General features: G+C 38.2%; 1 protein-coding gene across 1 annotated transcript in view; it reads right to left on the bottom strand.

Annotated features, from left to right (window-relative positions):
• The window catches only part of SEC23B (SEC23 homolog B, COPII coat complex component), a 47,933-nt gene extending 28,994 nt beyond the window's left edge, over positions 1 to 18,939 (bottom strand). The window contains exons 1-3 of the mRNA XM_053711997.1: positions 18,803 to 18,939; positions 12,982 to 13,217; positions 5,509 to 5,566 (exon numbers count right to left, since the gene is read on the bottom strand). Of these exons, the coding sequence (XP_053567972.1) occupies positions 5,509 to 5,566; positions 12,982 to 13,202 (279 nt within the window). The 5' untranslated portion in view covers positions 13,203 to 13,217; positions 18,803 to 18,939. The remainder of the gene's footprint in view (positions 1 to 5,508; positions 5,567 to 12,981; positions 13,218 to 18,802) is intronic.
• Between the last annotated feature and the right edge of the window lie 4,388 nt (positions 18,940 to 23,327).

The following is a 23,327-nucleotide window of genomic DNA, read 5'->3' as shown; positions in this document are numbered from 1 at the left end:
GTGTGTGTGTGTGTATCAAATTCAGTAAAAGTATTAAAAGTATCATCAATACAAATAAAGTGCACTTAAAGGGACAGTAAACACCAGAATTTTTGTTGTTTTAAAAAAGGTAGATAATCCCTTTATTACCCATTCCCCAATTTTGCATAACCAACACAGTTATAATAATATATTTTTTAACTCTGTGATTTACCTTGTATCTAAGCCTCTGCAAACTGCCCCCTTATTTCAGTTCTTTTGACAAACTTGCATTTTTAGCCAATCAGTGCTTGCTCTTAGGAGCTTCATGTGCCAGAGCTCAATGTTATCCATATGAAACACGTGAACCAACGCCCTCTAGTGGTGAAAAACTGCCAAAATGCTTTCCGATTAGGAGGCAGTCTTCAAGGTCTAAGAAATTAGCACATGAACCTCCTAGATTTAGCTTTCAACTAAGAATACCAAAAGAACAAAGCAAAATTGGTAATAAAAGTAAATTGGAAAGTTGTTTAAAATTACATGCCCTATTTAAATCATGAAACATTTTTTGTGACTTTACTGTCCCTTTAAGTCTATATTTCAAATGATCATCATCATCATGAAATTGCAGAGCAACAACATATTCTGCAGCGCTATAAACAAGGTCTAATACGCAAGGTAGCATTTATGGGAGACAAATGAGAGGGCATTGCCAAGAGTTGCACTGTTTTAAGTCAGCTCTTATGAAGGTGATCTACAGCTGGGCTGGAAGGCTTACATGTTTGAAATATTATACTTTAAAGGGAAAATAGCGATTATCACCGTGCATATAGGTGTTAAATATTTGCATTGATATTACCTTATATGCAGAGATTTGTGTATATTCGCTATTGCAATGGACCGGGACTCTCAGTGTTTAGTCCTGTATTGATTATGTTTTTTTGAAACAGTTTCTATTTGTCGGCAGTTCTCTCAAGAGAAATAAAAGGTCAAAGTTCCAATTTTCGCTGCCGTATGATGTCCGTGTCCTGATGTTTGTGATGGCTTTGTGTGCGTATCATATACGCCGTGTCGAATGTCAGCGTGACAGTGAAATCTCTGTATTGTTGTGGGGAGATTTCTCCTTGTGGTTAGTTGCCTCCAAGTAGTTCCGGAGCAAAGTTGAAGAGAGGTAGATTGTTTACTGAGTCCCCGCTGTCTTATTTCACAGCGTTAGTATATAAGAAGGATAGTGATCAGATCATGGGTTAGGAATTATACTTATAGAACTGCACATGCTTATGATTAGTTCAAAGTAACCAGCCTACTGCACTATATCCGACTTAAATGAAAGTATCCAAAAGTAACAATGTTTCCAGTGAGCAAAGTTCTACGCGTTTCAGCCGCTTGGGCCTTTATCAAGATCTTGATAAAGGCCCAAGCGGCTGAAACGCGTAGAACTTTGCTCACTGGAAACATTGTTACTTTTGGATACTTTCATTTAAGTCGGATATAGTGCAGTAGGCTGGTTACTTTGAACTAATCATAAGCATGTGCAGTTCTATAAGTATAATTCCTAACCCATGATCTGATCACTATCCTTCTTATATACTAACGCTGTGAAATAAGACAGCGGGGACTCAGTAAACAATCTACCTCTCTTCAACTTTGCTCCGGAACTACTTGGAGGCAACTAACCACAAGGAGAAATCTCCCCACAACAATACAGAGATTTCACTGTCACGCTGACATTCGACACGGCGTATATGATACGCACACAAAGCCATCACAAACATCAGGACACGGACATCATACGGCAGCGAAAATTGGAACTTTGACCTTTTATTTCTCTTGAGAGAACTGCCGACAAATAGAAACTGTTTCAAAAAAACATAATCAATACAGGACTAAACACTGAGAGTCCCGGTCCATTGCAATAGCGAATATACACAAATCTCTGCATATAAGGTAATATCAATGCAAATATTTAACACCTATATGCACGGTGATAATCGCTATTTTCCCTTTAAAGTATAATATTTCAAACCTGTTTAAATTGCTTTTAAATTGCTTTTAAATTATTTTGATATATTTGTCAATTGTTCCACGTTACATTTGTATACATTGTATTTAACTATCCATATAGAATTGATGCCGGCATCCATTTTAATTTGTATTTTTAATTCTCATAAAAAAATTTAATATGAAACACAATGTTTTTATGAACATCACTATATAAGAAATATTTATAACTCTTAAAGAATTTCGATCTTTACACCCTCTTTAAGCTTTAATTTAGCGCTAACCCTAACACACCTTTTTTCATAAATTCTTTTTTTTGATTAGTCAGGAGGTCTAATCATAAATACTGGGTTAAGTTTAAGGGATTTTTGAGTGTAGTATCTTTAAATATAAGATAATCATTATAAAAAAGGGAGATACTACAACAACCGCAATTAGATTGTTATAATGCATAGACAGGGATTACAGCACATATTTTTTATATAATTTTTAATTAGATTTATCTTTAAATATAACCCCCAACTTTCATGGAAGGCTTACATGCTAAAGGGTTCAGGGGATGAAAAAAGGAGGAGAAGAGGAACCGAGGTAAGAAAATGTTAGTGTATGTATCCCTGAACAGTAGATTATTTAAAAGGGACTATATAGTCATAATTAGACAGAGCATACAATTTTAAACAACTTTCCAATTTACTTCTATTATTTCATTTGCTTCCTTCTCTTTTTATCCTTTACTGAAAGTTTATCTAGGTAAGCTCAGGAACAGCAAATAACCTAGGTCCTAGTTGCTGATTGGTGGCTGCATATATATGCCTATTGCCTCACCCATATGTTCAGTTAGAAACCAGTAGTGCTTTGCTGCTCCATTAACAAATGATACCAAGAGAATCAAACAAAATTTGATAATAGAAGTAAACTGGAAAGTTGTTAAAAATTGTATGTTCTACCTAAATCATGAAAGAAACATTTTGGGTTTCATGTCCCTTTAAGAAGCGCTTGAAACTATGATAGAGCAGAGTCTTGTCGAGCGAGGCAGAGTTCCACAATATAGGGGTCAATCTATTTCAAATAAAAAATTGGATAAATCACCCTATTCTGCAAATAAAATCCCCATTTATAATGCATATAAATATTTATTTCTTAAAAATATTTTTTTTTATTAGGTTTTCATAATACAAGACTGTTTAACAAAAAGAGTAATAGCAAGAAGTGTATGATCCATACAATCCTATGAAACATAGTTGTGAACATATTCAAATATGGTATTCCGAGTGAATTCACTTCTGTCATAACAGATTGCATGTAGACTTTCTAATTTTATGTTTACTCGCTAGGTTATAAACATTCAAAAGTGTTATTTTTGTAGGTAATCTTGTGCCTTAAAAACAAACAATTGTAGACATAGAAAGAGTAATAAACAGGAAGCGTTTCAGAAATGCAGTAAACATGGTATTCTGAGAGAATTCCCATCTGTTATATCATCTAGATTTATGTTTATTTGCTAAATCACAAACATCCAAAAAAATTGTATTAGTAGGTAAACTTGTGCCAAAACAAACAGCCCTAGAAATGTTTCAAACAATAAAAGAGGAGGGAATTACCCCAATTAAGAGGGGAACACTGAGCACAATTTAAGAAGATGTCAGAGTACATTAAGGGGTGGGGGGTAAGAGTAGAAGGAGCCAGCCGGGTAACTTCAATGTTAAACTCTGTATCACATAAATGTGACCTAATTGGGTACATTTTAAAGGGCTATAGTTATATGCAAGGGACCAACCACATTCTAGGGAAGGAAAATAAACAAACCAATGCTATAAAGAAAATATACCACTGGGCTTAAGGAGAGAAAAACAAACAAGCAGATTGCACTGCCTTGGCCGCTGGCCTCGCGACTGCATCAAGTATAGGCGAATGAAATGCAGTAGTTAGAATATTGGACATAACTCCCTATGCTTATTTAGAAGAAAATAGTAATTCAACTAGAAGGTCCTTGTTGGTAAAACTATGATTAAAAATGTCTAAAATAAAATTTACACATATTATACCACATATTATTATAGGCATACTTGAAAATATATAATTGGCACATCAATCCCTGGCATTTAAGTAATGTTGCAATCAGATCGTGTAAGTAAATAATAACTAAAGCAATCATGCAAGTGAAAAAGAAAAGAAGAATCTCAGTGTGGTAAAATATAGTTGAAAGTCCAAGATAAGATTAATTAGACAGCCGGTTGACAATATGGCCAATCTTGAACAAGTCAGCCTACACCAACTCTCACATTTGCAATGCAGAATACTGTTTTACGTGTAGGAAACCGCATATATAGAGTCCTTGAGAGCCAAACAATTCTGTAGATTTTTTATTTCGGTAACCATTTAACTGCTCTGCTTTGCTCAATACGACATCTCTCAAACTGGCAGCTGGAATTGTGGCTACATGTTCCATCTTCGTTAGCTGAAATACTTGTGAGGGCTCTATCCCTGTAGATTCTATGCTACCAAGATCTTCAATATTGTCAAGGTCGATTGATGACTGGTGCTGGGGTCCCAAAGCACCACCACCACCCATATTGTATGGTAATGCAGGGTTTTTAACAGAGTCATTCACAGTAGTTTCTGTGTCAGAAGAATAAACTGCGTTTACCAGAGTTACGGTAATGGAGCCATGATGTTCTTTGAGCAGCTTTGTTAGCTCATCCAGTAATGCAAGATAAATTGCCATGAGATCCTTTTGAATGTACCATAGGAAAAATGGTTGAAGTGATTCTGCACTGCTTGCAGTATTTGCAAAGTTAACTGTATGGCTGCAAAGGTATAGGTTATGCTAGACCGGTGAGGGAGCCAGTAGTGCTATGAGATTGCTCAAAATCCTTCCAGTGTGGTTTTCAAGATCCACATTGGGTAATGTTTGGAAAATCTAACCTCTCAAAACGACACACTTGAATGTAGATTGGAAATACTTGTGGTTACTTGTATTGAGCCCTATAGCGCAGCATGTGAAGATGGCCACCATTTCCACAATCATTGTAGGCCATAAAATTGGGGCGTTATAAGGATCACTCCGTATTCAAAAAAATCATTAGCGTGACCACCGGGGAGTTAAGATGTCTGTCCAGACCTTTAATATTGAAAAGCAATGTTCTAAGAATGATGTTTAAAGCAAATTATTGTATTCCCGGGTGGCTCCACCTCCCGCATATAAATATTTTATCAGTTGCACAGGAAGATATCAATTATAGCAATAAGGACAAACATTGTACCATAATTTGAGTCTTTACAAGGAGGCACAAATCCCAGTTTAACAAAACAAAAAATAAATAAAAAAAAATATATATATATATATATATATATATATATATATATATATATATATATATATATATATATATATATATATATATATATATATATATATATATATATATATATATATTATACAACAAAATCAAACAAGAGCAGACAGAGCACTATAATTCATTTGCCAGATTTGCTTTGAAATTATAGGTTTAGTCGTTGGTGTATCTACTAGTTTATATATGGACGTACCTGATTTCGTTGAAAGCAGAAGTTACATGCCCAGAGTTTGGCTCTGTAATCAACTTGACTGCAGGAAGAAATTTCAAGTATTAATAATAAACCAGTAACTTATTACAATTGCAATATCCTGTGTAGTTCACTATATAAGCTATGATTTACATATTTAGAAAATAACTTCAACAACCAAATTTATAAAATAAACTGTGTCTCATGACTATAAATCATACTATAATGGCATAAAATGAGGCATCAAAGAAGAGAAAAAAACTAAATTTATGCTTACCTGATAAATTTATTTCTTTTGCGATGTACCGAGTCCACGGATTCATTCTAACTTGTGGGATATTGTCCTTCCTGACAGGAAGTAGCAAAGAGAGCACCAGTCTATATAGCTCCCCCCTTAACTCCACCCCCCAGTCATTTGACCGAAGGCCAAGGAAGAAAAGAAGAAACTATAAGGTGCAGAGGTGACTGAAGTTTACATTAAAAAAAAAAAAATACTATCTGTCTTGAATAGACAGGGCGGGCCGTGGACTCGGTACATCGCAAAAGAAATTTATCAGGTAAGCATAAATTTTGTTTTCTTTTGCAAGATGTACCGAGTCCACGGATTCATCCTAACTTGTGGGATACCAATACCAAAGCTTTAGGACACGGATGAAGGGAGGGACAAGACAGGAACCTAAACGGAAGGCACCACTGCTTGCAAAACCTCTCCCCCAAAAATAGCCTCCGAAGAAGCAAAAGTATCAAATTTGTAAAATTTGGAAAAGGTATGAAGCGAAGACCAAGTCGCAGCCTTACAAATCTGTTCAACAGAAGCATCATGTTTAAAAGCCCATGTGGAAGCCACTGCTCTAGTGGAGTGAGCTGTAATTCTGTCAGGAGGCTGCTGTCCAGCAGTCTCATAAGCCAAACGGATGATGCTTTTCAGCCAAAAGGAAAGAGAGGTAGCCGTAGCCCTTTGACCTCTACGCTTTCCAGCATAGACAACAAACAAAGAAGATGATTGGTGAAAATCTTTGGTTGCCTGCAAATAAAACTTTAAGGCACGAACCACGTCCAAGTTGTGCAACAGACGTTCCTTCTTAGAAAAAGGATTAGGACACAGAGAAGGAACAACAATTTCCCGATTGATATTCCCGTTAGAAACAACCTTAGGGATGAACCCAGGTTTGGTACGCAAAACCACCTTATCAGCATGGAAAACAAGATAAGGCGAGTCACATTGTAATGCAGATAGTTCAGAAACTCTTCGAGCTGAAGAGATAGCAACTAGAAACAGAACTTTCCAAGATAGAAGCTTAATATCTATGAAATGCATGGGTTCAAACGGAACCCCCTGAAGAACATTAAGAACTAAATTTAGACTCCATGGCGGATTAACAGGTTTAAACACAGGCTTGATTCTAACTAAAGCCTGACAAAAAGCCTGAACGTCTGGGACATCAGCCAGACGCTTGTGCAATAGGATAGACAAAGCAGATATCTGTCCCTTTAGGGTACTAGCTGACAATCCTTTTTCCAATCCTTCTTGAAGAAAAGACAAAATCCTAAGAATCCTGATCTTACTCCATGAGTAACCTTTGGATTCGCACCAAAAAACATATTTACGCCATATCTTATGATAGATTTTCCTGGTGACAGGCTTTCGAGCCTGAATCAAGGTATCTATGACCGACTCAGAGAAACCCCGCTTTGATAAAATCAAGCATTCAATCTCCAAGCAGTCAGTTGCAGAGAAAGTAGATTTGGATGCTTGAACGGACCTTGAATTAGAAGGTCCCGTCGCAGTGGCAGAGTCCATGGTGGTAGAGATGACATGTGCACCAGGTCTGCATACCAAGTCCTGCGTGGCCACGCAGGTGCTATCAAAATCACCAAAGCTCTCTCCCGTTTGATTCTGGCAATCAAGCGGGGAAGGAGAGGAAATGGTGGAAACACATAAGCCAGGTTGAACGACCAGGGTACTGCTAGAGCATCTATCAGTACTGCCTGAGGATCCCTGAACCTGGATCCATAACAAGGAAGTTTGGCGTTCTGACGAGACGCCATCAGATCCAATTCTGGTGTGCCCCATAGCTGAACCAGTTAAGCAAACACCTCCGGATGGAGCTCCCACTCCCCCGGATGAAAAGTCTGACTACTTAGAAAATCTGCCTCCCAGTTCTCTACCCCTGGGATATAGATCGCTGATAGATGGCAAGAGTGAGTCTCTGCCCATCGGATTATCCTGGAAACTTCCATCATCGCCAAGGTACTCCTTGTTCCCCTCTGATGATTGATATAAGCTACAGTCGTGATGTTGTCCGACTGAAACCTGATGAATCCGGCCGAAGCCAGCTGAGGCCACGCCTGAAGAGCATTGAATATCTTAATTCCAGAATATTTATCGGTAGGAAGGCCTCCTCCCGAGTCCACAAACCCTGTGCTTTCAGGGAATTCCAGACTGCACCCCAGCCCAGTAGGCTGGCGTTCGTCGTCACAATAACCCACGCTGGCCTGCGGAAACACATTCCCCTGGACAGGTGATCCTGTGACAACCACCAAAGAAGAGAGTCTCTGGTCTCTTGATCCAGATTTACCTGAGGAGATAAATCTGCATAATCCCCATTCCACTGTTTGAGCATGCATAGTTGCAGTGGTCTGAGATGCAAGCGAGCAAACGGAACTAATGTCCATTGCCGCTACCATAAGTCCGATTACCTCCATACACTGAGCCACTGACGGACGAAAAATGGAATGAAGAGCTCGGCAGGTGGTGAAAATCTTTGATTTCCTGACCTCCGTCAGAAATATTTTCATGTCCACCGAATCTATCAGAGTTCCCAGGAATGGAACTCTTGTGAGAGGAATAAGAACTCTTTTTCATGTTCACCTTCCACCCATGAGATCTTAGAAAGGCCAAAGTCCGTGTGAGACTTGGCTAGTTGGAAAGTCGATGCTTGAATTAGGATGTCGTCTAGATAAGGCGCCACTGCAATGCCCCGCGGCCTTAGGACCGCCAGCAGGGACCCTAGAACTTTTGTGAAGATTCTTGGCACCGTGGCCAACCCAAAGGGAAGAGCCACGAACTGGTAATGCCTGTCCAGAAAGGCAAACCTGAGGAACTGGTAATGATCTTTGTGGATAGTAATGTGTAGATATGCATCCTTTAAATCCACGGTGGTCATATATTGACCCTCCTGGATCATTGGTAAAATAGTCCGAATGGTCTCCATCTTGAAGGATGGAACTCTTAGGAATTGGTTTAGGATCTTGAGATCTAGAATTGGTCTAAAGGTTCCCTCTTTTTTGGGAACCACAAACAGATTGGAGTAGAAACCTTGCCCCTGTTCTGCTTTCGGGAACTGGGCAGATCACTCCCATGGTAAAAAGGTCTTCTACACAGCGCCTCTCTTTTTGTCTGGTTTACAGACAATTGAGAAAGATGGAATCGCCCCCTTGGAGGAAAATCTTTGAAATCTAGAAGATACCCCTGGGTTACAATTTCTACGACACAGGAGTCCTGAACGTCTCTTGCCCAGGCCTGAGCAAAGAGACAGAGTCTGCCCCCTACTAGATCCGGTCCCGGATCGGGGGGCTACCCCTTCATGCTGTCTTAGTGGCAGCAGCAGGCTTTTTGGCCTGTTTACCCTTGTTCCAAGCCTGGTTAGGTCTCCAGGTTGGTTTGGATTGAGCAAAGTTCCCCTCTTGCTTTGCAGCAGGGGAAGCGGAAGCGGGACCACCCTTGAAGTTTCGAAAGGAACAAAAATTATTTTGTTTGGTACTTGTCTTATTCGACGGCATGACCCTTCCCCCCAGTGATGTCCGAAATGATCTCTTTCAGTGCAGGCCCGAATAGGGTCTTACCTTTGAAAGGGATGGTCAAAAGCTTAGATTTAGAGGACACATCAGCCGACCAGGACTTAAGCCCTAACGCTCTACGCGCTAAAATGGCAAAACCTGAATTCTTTGCCGCTAACTTAGCGAGATGAAAAGCGGCTTCTGTAATAAAAGAATTAGCTAGCTTAAGAGCCTTAATTCTGTCCAGAATATCATCTAGTGGGGTCTCCACCTGAAGAGCCTCTTCTAGAGCCTCAAACCAGAAGGCAGCTGCAGTGGTTACAGGAACAATGCACGCTATAGGTTGAAGAAAACCTTGATGAACAAAAATTTTCTTTAGGAGACCCTCTAATTTCTTATCCATAGGATCAATGAAAGCACAACTGTCTATCCCACTCCTTAGTAACAATGTCAGAAATCCTCTTAGGGACTGGAAAAACATCAGTGTAAACAGGAACCTCTAAATATTTGTCCATTTTACACAATTTCTCTGGAACTACAATTGTGTCACAATCATCCAGAGTCGCTAAAACCTCCCTGAGCAATAAACGGAGGTGTTCTAGCTTAAATTTAAATGCCGTCATATCTGAATCTGTCTGAGGGAATATCCTTCCTGAATCAGAAATCTCTCCCTCAGATAGCAAATCCCTCATCCCTACTTCAGAACATTGTGAGGGAATATCGGATACAGCTACTAAAGTGTCAGAAGCCTCAGCATGTGTTCTTAACCCAGAGCTACTGCGCTTCCCTTGCAACCCTGGCAGTTTAGATAAAACCTCTGTGAGGGTAGTATTCATAACTGAGGCCATATCTTGCAAGGTGAAAGAATTAGACGCACTAGAAGTACTTGGCGTCGCTTGTGCGGGCGCTACTGGTTGTGACACTTGGGGAGAACTAGATGGCAAAACCTGATTTCCTTCTGTCTGAGAATCATCCAATGCCAAACTCTTATAAGTCAAAATATGCTGTTTGCAATTTATAGACCTATCAGTACAAGTGGGACACATTCTAAGAGGGGGTTCCACAATGGCTTCTAAACAAATTGAGCAATGAGTTTCCTCAGTGTCAGACATGTTTAATAGGCTAGTAATGAGACAAGCAAGCTTGGAAAACACTTTATTTAATGAAAAACACACAATTTGCAAAAACTGTACTGTGCCTTTAAGAGAAAAAAAAAAAAGGCATACACAAACTGCAAAACAGGTTAAACAAGCTTCAAATTTTCTGAAATTTTAACAGTGTATCTACTAAGCTTTAGAGGGATTGCACCACAAGTAAATAAGCAATTAACCCCCAATTGACAAACCGGATTGAAAAATGTCTAAAAACCGGTTTAAACCCCTATTAGCACCCTACCTGCCCTTAAGGAACGATAAAATGATGTTAAAGCTTCGATTAGGCCCTCAGGAGAATATCAGGACCTCAGGAGAAGTTGCTTGCTACTAGACAGTATAACTAAATGCGCAACAGAGGCGCGAAAATGTGGCTGGGGCCTACACAAATCCAACAAACCTTGTCTGAAAGCCATGTGGGTTAAAACAACCCCAAATAAGCCAAATGAACCCTCATGCAAATGTCCCATCAATAAAAACCGTTACTCCCAGAACACCCAAACATTTGTCCCAATCTCTCATACAAACTGAGTGCCCCAAAAAACAAAGTAAGCCCTTTATGCAAGCTAGTAAAGCCTCTTAAACCCTAGGATTACTGCTTACCCTTCTCCTAAAGGGGACACTGTCAGCCTGAGTTGACACAGTCTCTGCAGAAAAATGACTGAACATACCTCATTGCTGTATAGCAAGAACCATTCCTCACACTGAAGTTTTCCTGTACTCCTCAGCTTCTGTGGGAACAGCAGTGGACCTTAGTTACAAATGCTAAGATCATCATCCTCCAGGCAGAAATCTTCATCTATGTCCTGCCTGAGAGTAAATAGTACAACACCGGTACCATTTAAAAATAACAAACTCTTGATTGAAGATAAAATAAAAACTAACAGTTTAACACCTCTTCTCTTTACCCTTCCTGCTTAGAGCCAGCAAAGAGAATGACTGGGGGTGGAGTTAAGGGGGAAGCTATATAGACAGCTCTGCTGTGGTGCTCTCTTTGCTACTTCCTGTCAGGAAGGACAATTTCCCACAAGTTAGGATGAATCCGTTTACTCAGTACATCTTGCAAAAGGAATAATAATTTCAGCGATTTACAATTTTAGAAATCAGTAATATAGATGGAAACCAGAAAAATCAGCCAGCACTTTTACCTTTAAAAAAGGGATAGACTAGTCAAAATTAAACTATAAGGATTAAGATAGGGCATGCAATTTTAAACAACTTTCCAATTTACTTATAGCATCAAATTTGCTTTGTTCTCTTGGTATTCTTTGTTGAAAGCTAAACCTAGGTAGGCTCATATGCTTAGATATAAGGTAATCACAGAGGTAATGTATTCATAGATCCAAAAGGAGGCGCACTGCAGGAAAGAGCTCGATAACTCACGGAGTAGTAAAAATCAAAAAAGTTTTATTTCGGGCACAAATATAAAAACATGTAAAGGGCTCAACGGCCCAAAGAAAGCACACAAAATAAAATCATCAGGTGTGTCAGGAAACAACACAGACGCGTTTCGTGAGCATGCCATGCAGTGAACAAGTGAGCATGCTCACGAAACGCGTCTGTGTTGTTTCCTGACACACCTGATGATATTATTTTGTGTGCTTTCTTTGGGCCGATGAGCCCTTTACATGTTTTTGTATTTGTGCCCGAAATAAAACTTTTTTGATTTTTACTACTCCGCGAGTTATCGTGCTGTTTCCTGCAGTGCGCCTCCTTTTGGATCTTTGCATTTACCTTATGGATTTGTAAGCAGAATATCCATGGCTGCATAGCAGCACAGCCGATTTTCTCACGCACACCCACTCTCCATTGAGCCACGGTGGGAGACTGGAGTCTCCGCCTCATCTATTCTCTCTGTGCACAGCGCGCTCCTTAGACACAGATACCTACCTGTTCCCTGGTAGTGTATTCATATAATGGTGTTGTTACACAAAATTGGCGAATGGGTAATAAAAGGGATTATCTATCTTTTTAAACAATAAAAATTCTGGAGTAGACGGTCCCTTTAAAAGGACCACTTAATGCAGTAGAATTGAATATTCAACAACTGCATAATAAAAAGACAATGCAATAACACCTACTCTCAATATCAAATAAGCATTAAAAAAATATTTCTGACTAATTTATTTTTTCTCCTATTTTCCAGTCCCCTGTATCATGTGACAGACATCCACCAATCACAGACTAGTATACGTATACCCTGTGAGCTTGTGCACATACTCAGTAGGATCTTATTCCCTAGAAAGTGTGAATATAAAAAAAAAAAACTGTGCAACATTTGATAATGGAAGTAAATTGAAAAGTGTCTTAAAACTGCATATTCTATCTGAACATAAGTTTATTTTGACTTGAGTGTCCCTTTAACATTTATATTTTAAAATGTCTATAAATAACACTTTCATTTGCATATGATCAGCAAATATTTTTTTAAAAAGTTAGATATTTCAGCATAACCACACATCTGAAAGACTATAGCAAAGTTAAACATGATGCTTCAAAACAAATGTAAGTAACGCATCTATAAAACTTAAAAAAGTGATCTTACCAAAGTGGATTAAGAACAGCTTTACATGTTGGCCTTGTGCAAAGTACTGGCTCATACTGTACAGGTGGGAGGTCGGGACGCTCTTTCAGTGGAGTAAAAAGGCAGCCCAAAGGCACCACCATCCTTGTGGCTTCCAATCGGCTAGAAGGCCACACGTTCCAACTAAAACGGACACCATCTCGCTCTTCATTCTGTTGAATAAACTCCAAGTAGGTAGCCATGGAAACTCAAGATAGCTGTAAAGATAAAACATAAAAAATTAATTTCTACAAAAGTATGGGAGCCATTCACATAATAATAATTAGATGCAAAATAAACAAGATACTTTGTTAAAAAAAAGCTGTTTGAGCACACAAATAACGTATTACGGAAAATTAATTTTAAATGAATATCGTAGTCAAAATTAAACTTTCATGATTCAGATAAAGCATGCAATTTTAAGCAACTTTCTCATTTATTCCTATTCATTTTTCTTCATTCTCTTTGTATTTTTATTTGAATGTAAGCTTAGGAGCCGGCCCATTTTTGGTTCAGCACCTGGGTAGCCCTTGCTGATTGGTGGCTACATTTAGACACCAGTCAGAAAGCGCTACCCAGGTTCGAAACCAAAAATGGGCCGGCTGCTATGCTAACATTCCTGCTTTTGCAAATAAAGATACAAAGAGAACGAAGAGCATTTGATAATAGGAGTAAATTAGAAAGTTGCCTAAAATTGCCAGCTCTATCCGAATCATGAAAGTTTAATTTTGAATAGACTATCCCTTTAAAACATATATGAAAAAATAATAAGGTTCGCAGGAGCAGCAATGAATTAGAAACTATTAACCAATTAATTAGCAATGAGCTTTTGTTGAATAATAAAGTGCACTGAGAAATTAAAGCGTTTTCATATTACATAAGTATGTCTCTTTAAAAACTTCATACCAAAGAAACAAATTCGCACTTTACAACAAAACCTATTCAAATGCTGGTGCAATCATAAAAAGGCAAATACAAAACAGGCTTGATTAAGAGACTTTGGTCAGTTTTGTGACAAGACAACATCTTTCTGATTAGGGCAGTGAAGCGAGAAGTTGTGTCATGTACACTATAATAAATACACATATTGATCACGCAGCTTAAATCACAAATGATACACAGTGACATTAGCTGTTCAACTACATACACACTACTAATGCCTGAATACTAGATAATAGGATCACTTGTACTTTGTCACATTACAAATTAATTTTGGTGATAAGAAGAGGGTAAACCTTCCCCCCAACAAGATGTCAAAGTACAAGCTCCAACTCAGAAGACAATAATTAAATTGTGGAGTTAGGTCAGTGTTAGGAGTGATGAAGGCAAACCAGAAAACGTGCTCTTAAAACAGAATTAAAGTAAAATTATTTATTGTAGGGGAAAAAGGACACCCTGTGATGTCACACACAATTAGAGTGATGGCTGAAACGATCCTATATTAATGCAGTTTTTATTTTTGCATGAACAATTTTTACTGAGAGGTTTTAGAAGCAACATTTAAAATATATTCTATTAAAACATATGCTTACTTTTATATTACGTCTTAAAGGGATATGAAACTCAAATTTTATTTTGTGATTCAAATAGAGCATATAATTTAAAAATAAATTCCAAATTATTTCTCTTACTAAGATAGTTTTGTTCTCATGGTATGGTTTGTTGAATATAAACCTAGGTATATGTCTGGAGCAATATAGGGCAGGAAATAAAGATATAATCTAGTTCTCTTGCAAATCTGCTGCCATATAGTGCTCAAGACAGGTGTGTGTGCTTTTCAACAAAAGATACCATTAGAACAAAGAGAATTTGATAATAGAAGTAAATTATAAAGTTGTTTAAAATTGTATGCTCTAATTCAGTGGTTAGCACTGGCACTCCGACAGGCCTGCCTAGTATTTCTTATGTGTGAAACGGCAGGCCTGTCACAGCTCGCATTGAGGGCATTTCAGGTTGTGGCCCACCAGGAGGGCTATCAAGGCCCCCTACTGGGCTGTGGCCTAGCTGTTGAGAAACCAGGCTCTAATTCATTAAATCAAATTTTGGGTTGTCAAGTCCCTTTAAGATAACACATACATACAATAATTAAATCGAGGCCATCATTAAAAGGACAGTATAGCCAAAATCAAACCTTTATGATTCACATAGAGCAAGCAATTTTTAAACAAATTAACAATTTACTTCTATAATCGTCTGTGCTTTGTTTTGTTAGTATCCTTTGTTGAAAAGGATATATAGGTAGGTTCAAGAGCAGCAATGCACTACTGGGAGCTAGCTGCTGATGGGTAGCTCCACATATATGCATCTTATCATTGGTTCACCTGTGTTTGGCTAGCTCCCAGTAGGGCATTGCTATTCCTTAAACAAAAAATAGCAAGAGAATGAAGCACATTTGATAATAGAAGTAAATTGCAATGCTCTATCTGAATCACACCAAAAAACAAACAAACAAAAAAAAATTAAAAAAAAATTGGGTTTCATATCATTTAAAAAAATCAAAACTTATTCCAAGGGTGCCTCAAAAACTTGTAACTTAGCATAAACATACAAAGCTGTTTGTTAAAAAACAACAACACTGGTAGTACAAACTATTTATACAAAAAAAAGTTTCAGACTTATTCTCTAAGCAGCTCTCCGTAAATAACTAAAGATGAATCCAGTTTGGCAACTAATGATGGGTGCTCTTTTCACTTTTTCAACCCCTTCCTTCATAAAAAAATTACATATTTACAAATAAATATACTAGTAAGCTAGCCATATGTCTATCTAAATAAATCTATTAAAAAGGGTAGGTAATATCTAAACTGCCACTGGCATTAGAAAGGTACTGAATTCGTACACATTGTGCCTTTGGAAAATATTTACACTTGATTTACATTTCATATCCAAAATGTACAGAAAACTATAACAGTGCAAATACTTGATCAATAGAACAGTCGGTTAAAAGTCAAATAGGAAAAATAGAACAGGTATAACAGCAACAGCTATGAAGAGATAGATAGAGACACACACATATACATAAACAGCACTCAGACAATTCATATTTCTCCTTCTCTTCTACCTTCCCCCCTCTAGAACACACATGAACTCTATTCCTATCTCACATCCCTCAGCCAGCCATGCTTCACTGATCCTAAACTTAATCAATCACATAAGACACATTTTCATCTCTTTTCGCTCACCATCTTTCTTCTTCTTCTTGCAGCTGGGGATGTCTCATCTAACCCAGGTCCACCCTCTGCTTCCCTCAGCTCACTACCCCAAATGACACCTCATACACCTTGCCCATATAACCCTCATTAACTGCATCTCTGTTAATACACCCCAATTCTCTTGTGCCCTATGGAATTCACGCTCTGTATGCAATAAGCTTACATCTATTCACAACCTATTTATTTCACATTCACTTAACCTGTTAGCCCTCACTGAAACGTGGCTTTCCTTCTCTAACACAACTGCTGTAGCCTCTCTGTCCTATGGCGGCCTGCACTTGTCACACTCCCAGGCCAGGAGACAAACAAGGATGGGGAGTAGGAATTCTCATATCTCCACAAAGTACCTTTCACTGCATTCCTTTACCCCCCTTCTCTTTCCTTCTCATCTTTTGTAGTTCACGCTATCCGCATCTTCGTGCTGCAGTTATCTATTGGCCCCCTGGCCTAGCATCACAATTGTTGGACCAATTTGAAGCCTGGCTTCCACATTTTCTCTCTTGTAATGTCCCTTCTCTCATCTTAGGGTACTTCAACATACCCATTGATAATCCTAACATGCCTGCTGCCTCTAAACTTCTATCCCTTACCACCTCTTTTGGCCTGTCCCAGTGGACAACTCTCCAACCCACTGTGAAGGCAACTCCATAGACTTGGTCTTTACTAATCTCTGTGCCGTTTCCAACTTCCTTAAAACTTCCCTTTCCTCTCTCTCACCACCATCTACTAACTTTCTCTCTTACTCTACCTGCTACATCTTTGCAAGCCCCCAAGAAACTGCTACCTTACAGGAATTTAAATGACTTGGATCTCACAGAGACTTTTCCACTCAACTGAATCCTCTGCTCTCCGACATTTCATCCCTCTCTTGCTCAAACCTAGTGGCTTTACAGTATAATTTGGCACTAAAATCAACACTTGACAAAGCTGCACCCTTAACTGTTTGAGATACATCAATCACTCAATGGCAACCGTGGCACACCAAACAGACCAGATATATTCAGCGATGTTCACGGGCTGCTTACCGGCAGTGGAGGAAATCACGCACCTGTGCTGATTCCTGGCATTCTAAAGTCATCCTTAAGTCCTACAACTCGGCAGTTAGCCTGGCCAAAAAAGTCTATTTCTTCTCTGTTTTGTCATCTCACGCATCCAACCCCAAAAAGCTGTTGTCAACCTTTAACTCCCTTCTACGTCCGCCTGCACCCCCACCCACAACCAACCTCACTGCTCAGATTATTGCTGATCACTTCAAAAATAAAATTGACACCATTAGAAAAGATATCTGCACCTCACACCCTCTCAAACCCAGCAATCCTTACCCACCCCTTCTATTAACAAAACTCTATGCTACTTTCCTCCTGTAACAGAGGAAGAAGTCTCAGTACTTCTATCCTTGGCTCATCTCACAACCTGCCCACTTGACCCTATTCCTTCACAACTTCTTCCCTGCTTTACTAACCCCTACCCTAACTCATCTTTTTTACCAATCTATCACCGCTGGCACATTTAAGCATGCATCAATCATACCAATCCTAAAAAAGCCCTCGCTTGACCCATCCTTGCCTTCTATCGACCGATTGCCTTACTTCCCTTTGCTTCAAAATTATTCAAACGACTGGTCTATAATTGGCTAACTAAATTTCTCACAACTAACTCCATTCTTGATCCACTACAATCTGGTTTCCGCCCTAAACACTTAACAGAAACCGCTCTTGCTAAAATTAACAAATAAACTGTTATCAGCTAAAGCAAAAGGCCACAACTCCTTACTAATTCTTCTTGACCTATCCGCTGCTTTTGACACAGTCGACCATCCTCTACTCCTAAAAATACTACATTCATTTGTCATCCGAGACACAGCCCTCTCCTTGTTTGCCTCATATCTATCAAACCGCTTGTTTTCAGTTTCCTTTAACATCATATCTTGTGATCCCGTCCTCTTCGATCAACCTGACCTACATAATAATAATAATAATAATATACACACACAGGTAAAAATCCCAAACTCCGTAATTCCAAAATCTAAACTTTTTTTTTTTTTTTTTAATAAAATGTTATCAAAAATTACTATTTGTTCCACTTGTCAGTCACAGATTCACCTCCTTGTCAATCCTAGCTAATGAAAATTGATATTCATTGAATTATTGTATTTTTCAAAGTAAAGTATTTCACATCTGCTGCTTTACTGTTTACAACAATCTTTAAAACCATTGCAGATATTTAGCAGACTAAATAAATAGAGCAGTATCTCTGTGTAGCCAATATATGTATAAAGACAGACATACACCATGAAAGACTGATAAAACACAGAGTGGTGATCAGAATATCTTGATGTCCAGGCCTAAATCAATTTGTCAGTGCTAGTGACTGAGGAGTCACCTTCATTAATCCATTATAATTTTCAGATCGGTTAGATAATGTAAACCACTGTAAAAAACATACATATATATATTCCAATAGAGTATTTAGAATCTTTGCCAGATTACACAGTACGGTCTCAATCACACACATACAGACTTGTATACCCTCCTCTCTATGAAAATACACCCATACACATACTTTACAGTATAATAAGTACGTGAACATACATTCACTGTCAGTCCTCTGTCATTCACAGGACAGCCCGTTGTATGAGATTCAGTTCCCGAAGCTTCCTATCTCGGTGTCCGTGTTCGTTTCCTTCCTGTGCTGGATGTACAGCTCAGCAATAGGCCGGTTTCAACAGGTGACGTCAAAAGGAGGAAGAACCCAACCTATCCGTGACACGTCGATCGCCTGTAGCCAATTGGAACGCGTTGCCTTGGCGACTTGTAGTGACGTTAAACTACAACCCGAAACTGTCTCAGAACAATTCTTGGGACTGGGCGGGGTCTGAGCTGACGTCATTAAGATACCTTAAAGCGGCCATTTTTGTATGTAACTTGCGTGTTAAAGTCGGGAATGTTTCCGTTGCATGGATTATTAGAATGTGTAGAATTAAAAAAAAAAATAGAAATAATATGCTTTCTCGCTCTCTTTTAGTTATATAAAAATGTAATAAATTAAATACGCGTATGGCCTGTGTAATAATGATCAGTGTGATGCTGAGGTCTGTTCTCCAGAAAGAACTCACAAACTGGGTAGTTGTGACAATTTCAAAAGTTTTTAGAGTAGAAAATTCTTTATCGTTTTTCAGTTTTTTATAAAATGGATTGAATCTGACGTCGTTACAATTATATAATTTATTTGATTTATTTTTTTATATCTCAGATTAACTTCCTAAGTGTGGAGAAATGTACAATACCTTTGGTTTTCCAGCTAATAAGAGCAGTCATTGGTAATTCACCATCATTATCATACATACAAGTAGTTTTATCCCTTGGTCTGTAGTAGCCAGCATTGAGCAGTGAATTTACAAAGTTGTAATTTCACCCCATTGTTGACTGTACTCCAAAAAAATTACTTGGTTTTGTACATTTTTTCACGCTAGGGTAAAATCTTAGTTTAGCGTTCTAAATTATTTTCTCAGTCATATCTTATTATTTTCCTACAAAAATTGGCGTGGGGGTTCACATGAGGGCTACCAACAATGCTGCAGTGTTTGTATCTCCATGAACAAAAAGGGGAGCCATATTTTGGGGTGTAAAGTCCCTGTTTTCCCCATAGACTTTCCACAGCCAGCCAGCTCTGCTCACCTACCTGGATACATTGTATCAAACCCTCAGCCTACAGCTTTTTATACATTTGTAACAGTTTACTGTACACAGACACTTAAAGGGACACTGAACCCAAATTTGTTCATTTGTAATTCAGACAGAGCATGCAATTTTAAGCAACTTTCTAATTTACTCCTATTACCAATTTTTCTTCGTTCTCTTGCTATCATTATTTGAAAAAGAAGGCATCTAAGCTTTTTTTTGGGTTTCAGAACTCTGGACAGCACTTTTTTTATTGGTGGATAAATTTATCCACCAATCAGCAAGGACAACCCAGGTTGTTCACCAAAAATGGGCCGGCATCTAAACTTACATTCTTGCATTTCAAATAAAGATACCAAGAGAATGAAGAAAATTTGATAATAGGAGTAAATTCGAAATTTGCTTAAAGTGAATGTAAATTTTGATGCTAAAGTGCCCGGTTTTTAAAACTTTGATTAAAAACAGGGGCACTTTAATTCATCAATATTTTCATTTCACTCCTGTTGTGAAAATAAACTTACTTTTTAATCTTCACAGCAGCTCCAGCTTCCTCCACCTGTTTCAAAGCCTCTTCCTGGGTCTAAAATGAGGTATCTGGCTTCCTCCAATCACAGCAGTGAATCAGACACTGAATCCCCCGGGGGGGAATCTGTGATTGGAGGATGACCTATCAATCATTTCTGACATCAGAAATGGCTTGTGAGACCGGAGGAAGCAGCAGCTGCTGTAAAGTTTAAAAGGTAAGTTTTTTTGTCACAACAGGAGTGAAATGTAAATTTTGATGAATTAAAGTGCCCCTGTTTTTAATCAAAGTTTTAAAAACCGGGCACTTAAACATCAAAATTTACATTCACTTTAAAATTTCATGCTCAATCTGAATCACGAAATTAAATTTTTGGGTACATTGTCCCTTTAAAGGGACATGAAACCCACATGTTTTCTTTCATGATTTAGAAAGAGCATGCATTTTTAAACAACTTTCTAATTTGCTTCTATTATCTAATTTGTTTTATTCTCTTGATAATCTTTGCTGAAAAGCATATCTAGATAGGCTCAGTAGCTGCTGATTGGTTGCTGCACATAGAAGCCTTGTGTGATTGGCTCACCCATGTGCATTGCTATTTCTTCAACAAAGGATATCTAAAAAATTAAGCAAAATAAATAATAGAAGTAAATTGGAATGTTGTTTAAATTTGTATTCTCTATCTGAATCATGAAAGAAAATTTTTGAGTTTAGTGTCCCTTTAAAGCAGCCCTCTCAGTAACAACTGTACAAACTGCTGAGGAAATAATGTTCACACAGCCTTAAAGGGCAGGATAGCACCTGGTCACAGAGTCTTAAAGGGACAGACAAAAAAAACACACAGCCTTTGAAGGGTCAACTAGCACCACACGCACACAGTCTTAAAGGGATAGAGAGCAGTAATGTTCATGCAGCGCAACCTTTTTTGTTCCTGGAGACACAAACACTGCAGCATTGTTGGTAGCCCTCATCTGAACCCCCACGCCAATTTTTGTAGGAAACTAATGAGATATGGCTGAGAAAATAATTTAGAACGCTAAACTAAGATTTTACCCTATTTTCTAATGGATGATTAGAATTTAAAATAAAATACTTTCTTGCTATTGGCCCATTAGATTTTCACACGATGAGTACAAACTTTGGGTTTAGTTAGGGCTTTTTTTAGGTGTTTTTTTTATTTTGAAGAATATGCTTTTTTGTTTCAATTTATTTTTTAGGATAGTTTTTTTTAGGTAGACTTTATTATTTTGGGGGGTGGGGCTTACTTGTAGATTTTTTTTATTCTCATGTAAGTTAGGGGGTTTAGTTTAGAGTGGGGGTTTAGGTGTTAGTAAGTCAAGTTCTAGTTTGTGTTGGGAGGTGGCGGTTTAGGCCTTGATCACCTAACTATCCCCCATACCTGTATTGGGGTTTATTAGGTGATTATTGTTGGTTTAGCATGTAGTAGGCCTTAATCACCTAACCACCTCCCATACCTGTATGGGCGTTTATTAGGTGATTATTGATGTTTAGCATGTAGTAGGCCTTAATCACCTAACCACCCGCATACCTTCAATCTATTGCGATCTATGGGAACTGTGTGTTCCCTGTAAATATATATGAATATGCTTATATACTGTACATATATACTGATGTGTTAATATGTGTATTTATACAAATTTACACATAAATATATATGTATATATGCATATACATATATATTTAAAATTGTTACCATCGCTGTGCTACTTACCCCCTTCGATGTGCTGAAGTTCTGATACCGTCTCTGACGGCATGAGAATGAGGCTCCGATAGGAGCAGATAAAAGCATGCTATTATGAGGTCGCGTTCGCGTCGCTGTGAACTTGTAATACCAACGTGCATTAGCCTGCGCTGGTATTACACAGTGGAGCGCAAATATTGCTTTTAAGAAAACTATATTTAGCGCTCCACTTGTAATCTGGCCCTATATCTTTTTGAAGGGTCTGCACCACTGTGATATAAGATAAATATATAATAGTATTTGTCTTTAGTCCCTTCAATATATTTTTTTAAAAGGATATATTTTTGTGTCTCCCCAAGCTGGTTGATATTTTTTAAATTCTTATATACATATATATATATTTATATTTTATTTTATTTATTTTTTCTCTGTAGTGTAGCAGCAGAACGCATCTGCCTTAATATGGTAAGGGAGCACTGATTGTGCTCCCTTACCATGAGAAGGCAGATCACTGAAGGTTACAGAGATTGACACTTCTAATAAAAGTATATATTTTTTTGAAGGGTCTGTACCACTGTGATATAAGATATATATAATAATATTTGTCTTTGGTCCCTTCAATATATATATTTTTTTAAAAGGATACATTGCCTTTTGCCCCCAGCAGCTGACAGCGGGGACCACAGTATACCGTTACGCCTTTCTGTGTTGGACGTAGGTACTACATTAACATAGTATGCTAGGCAAAGTACTCTATGACATAGTACCGACGTCCAAATGGCGCAAGGGGTTAAAAAGGTTGTACACTTAGTCGTACACATATATGATGAATTAGCAAAGAACTTTAAAGGGACACATTCCTGTTTGTCAGCTTATTTATAACTGGCCTCAGTGGGGATAAGAATAACAGGCTTTTAAATCTAGGATAACTAAGTTACAACCTGTTAGCGCATATAACTATATAGAAATTGAAGCTTTAAACTTATTTCTTTAATATTTAAAAACTAATATAAAGCTAAAAATACACCTGCCTTTTTTCACAGGCTGATCCTAACAGTGAATACATTATTATATGTAGAATTTATTTACTGTTTAATGTCCCTTTAAGTAACACAAAGGGCTGCCATCAGGGAGTGACAGGGGTGACTCCTGTCAGGGGCCCAATGGGCCAGGGGGCCCCATGAGACAAGAACAACCAAAAAAAAAAATGT

Source organism: Bombina bombina, chromosome 4 (assembly GCF_027579735.1).
Source record: "Bombina bombina isolate aBomBom1 chromosome 4, aBomBom1.pri, whole genome shotgun sequence".
Classification (NCBI taxonomy): domain Eukaryota; kingdom Metazoa; phylum Chordata; class Amphibia; order Anura; family Bombinatoridae; genus Bombina; species Bombina bombina.
This window is presented reverse-complemented; position numbering and strand designations above follow the sequence as displayed.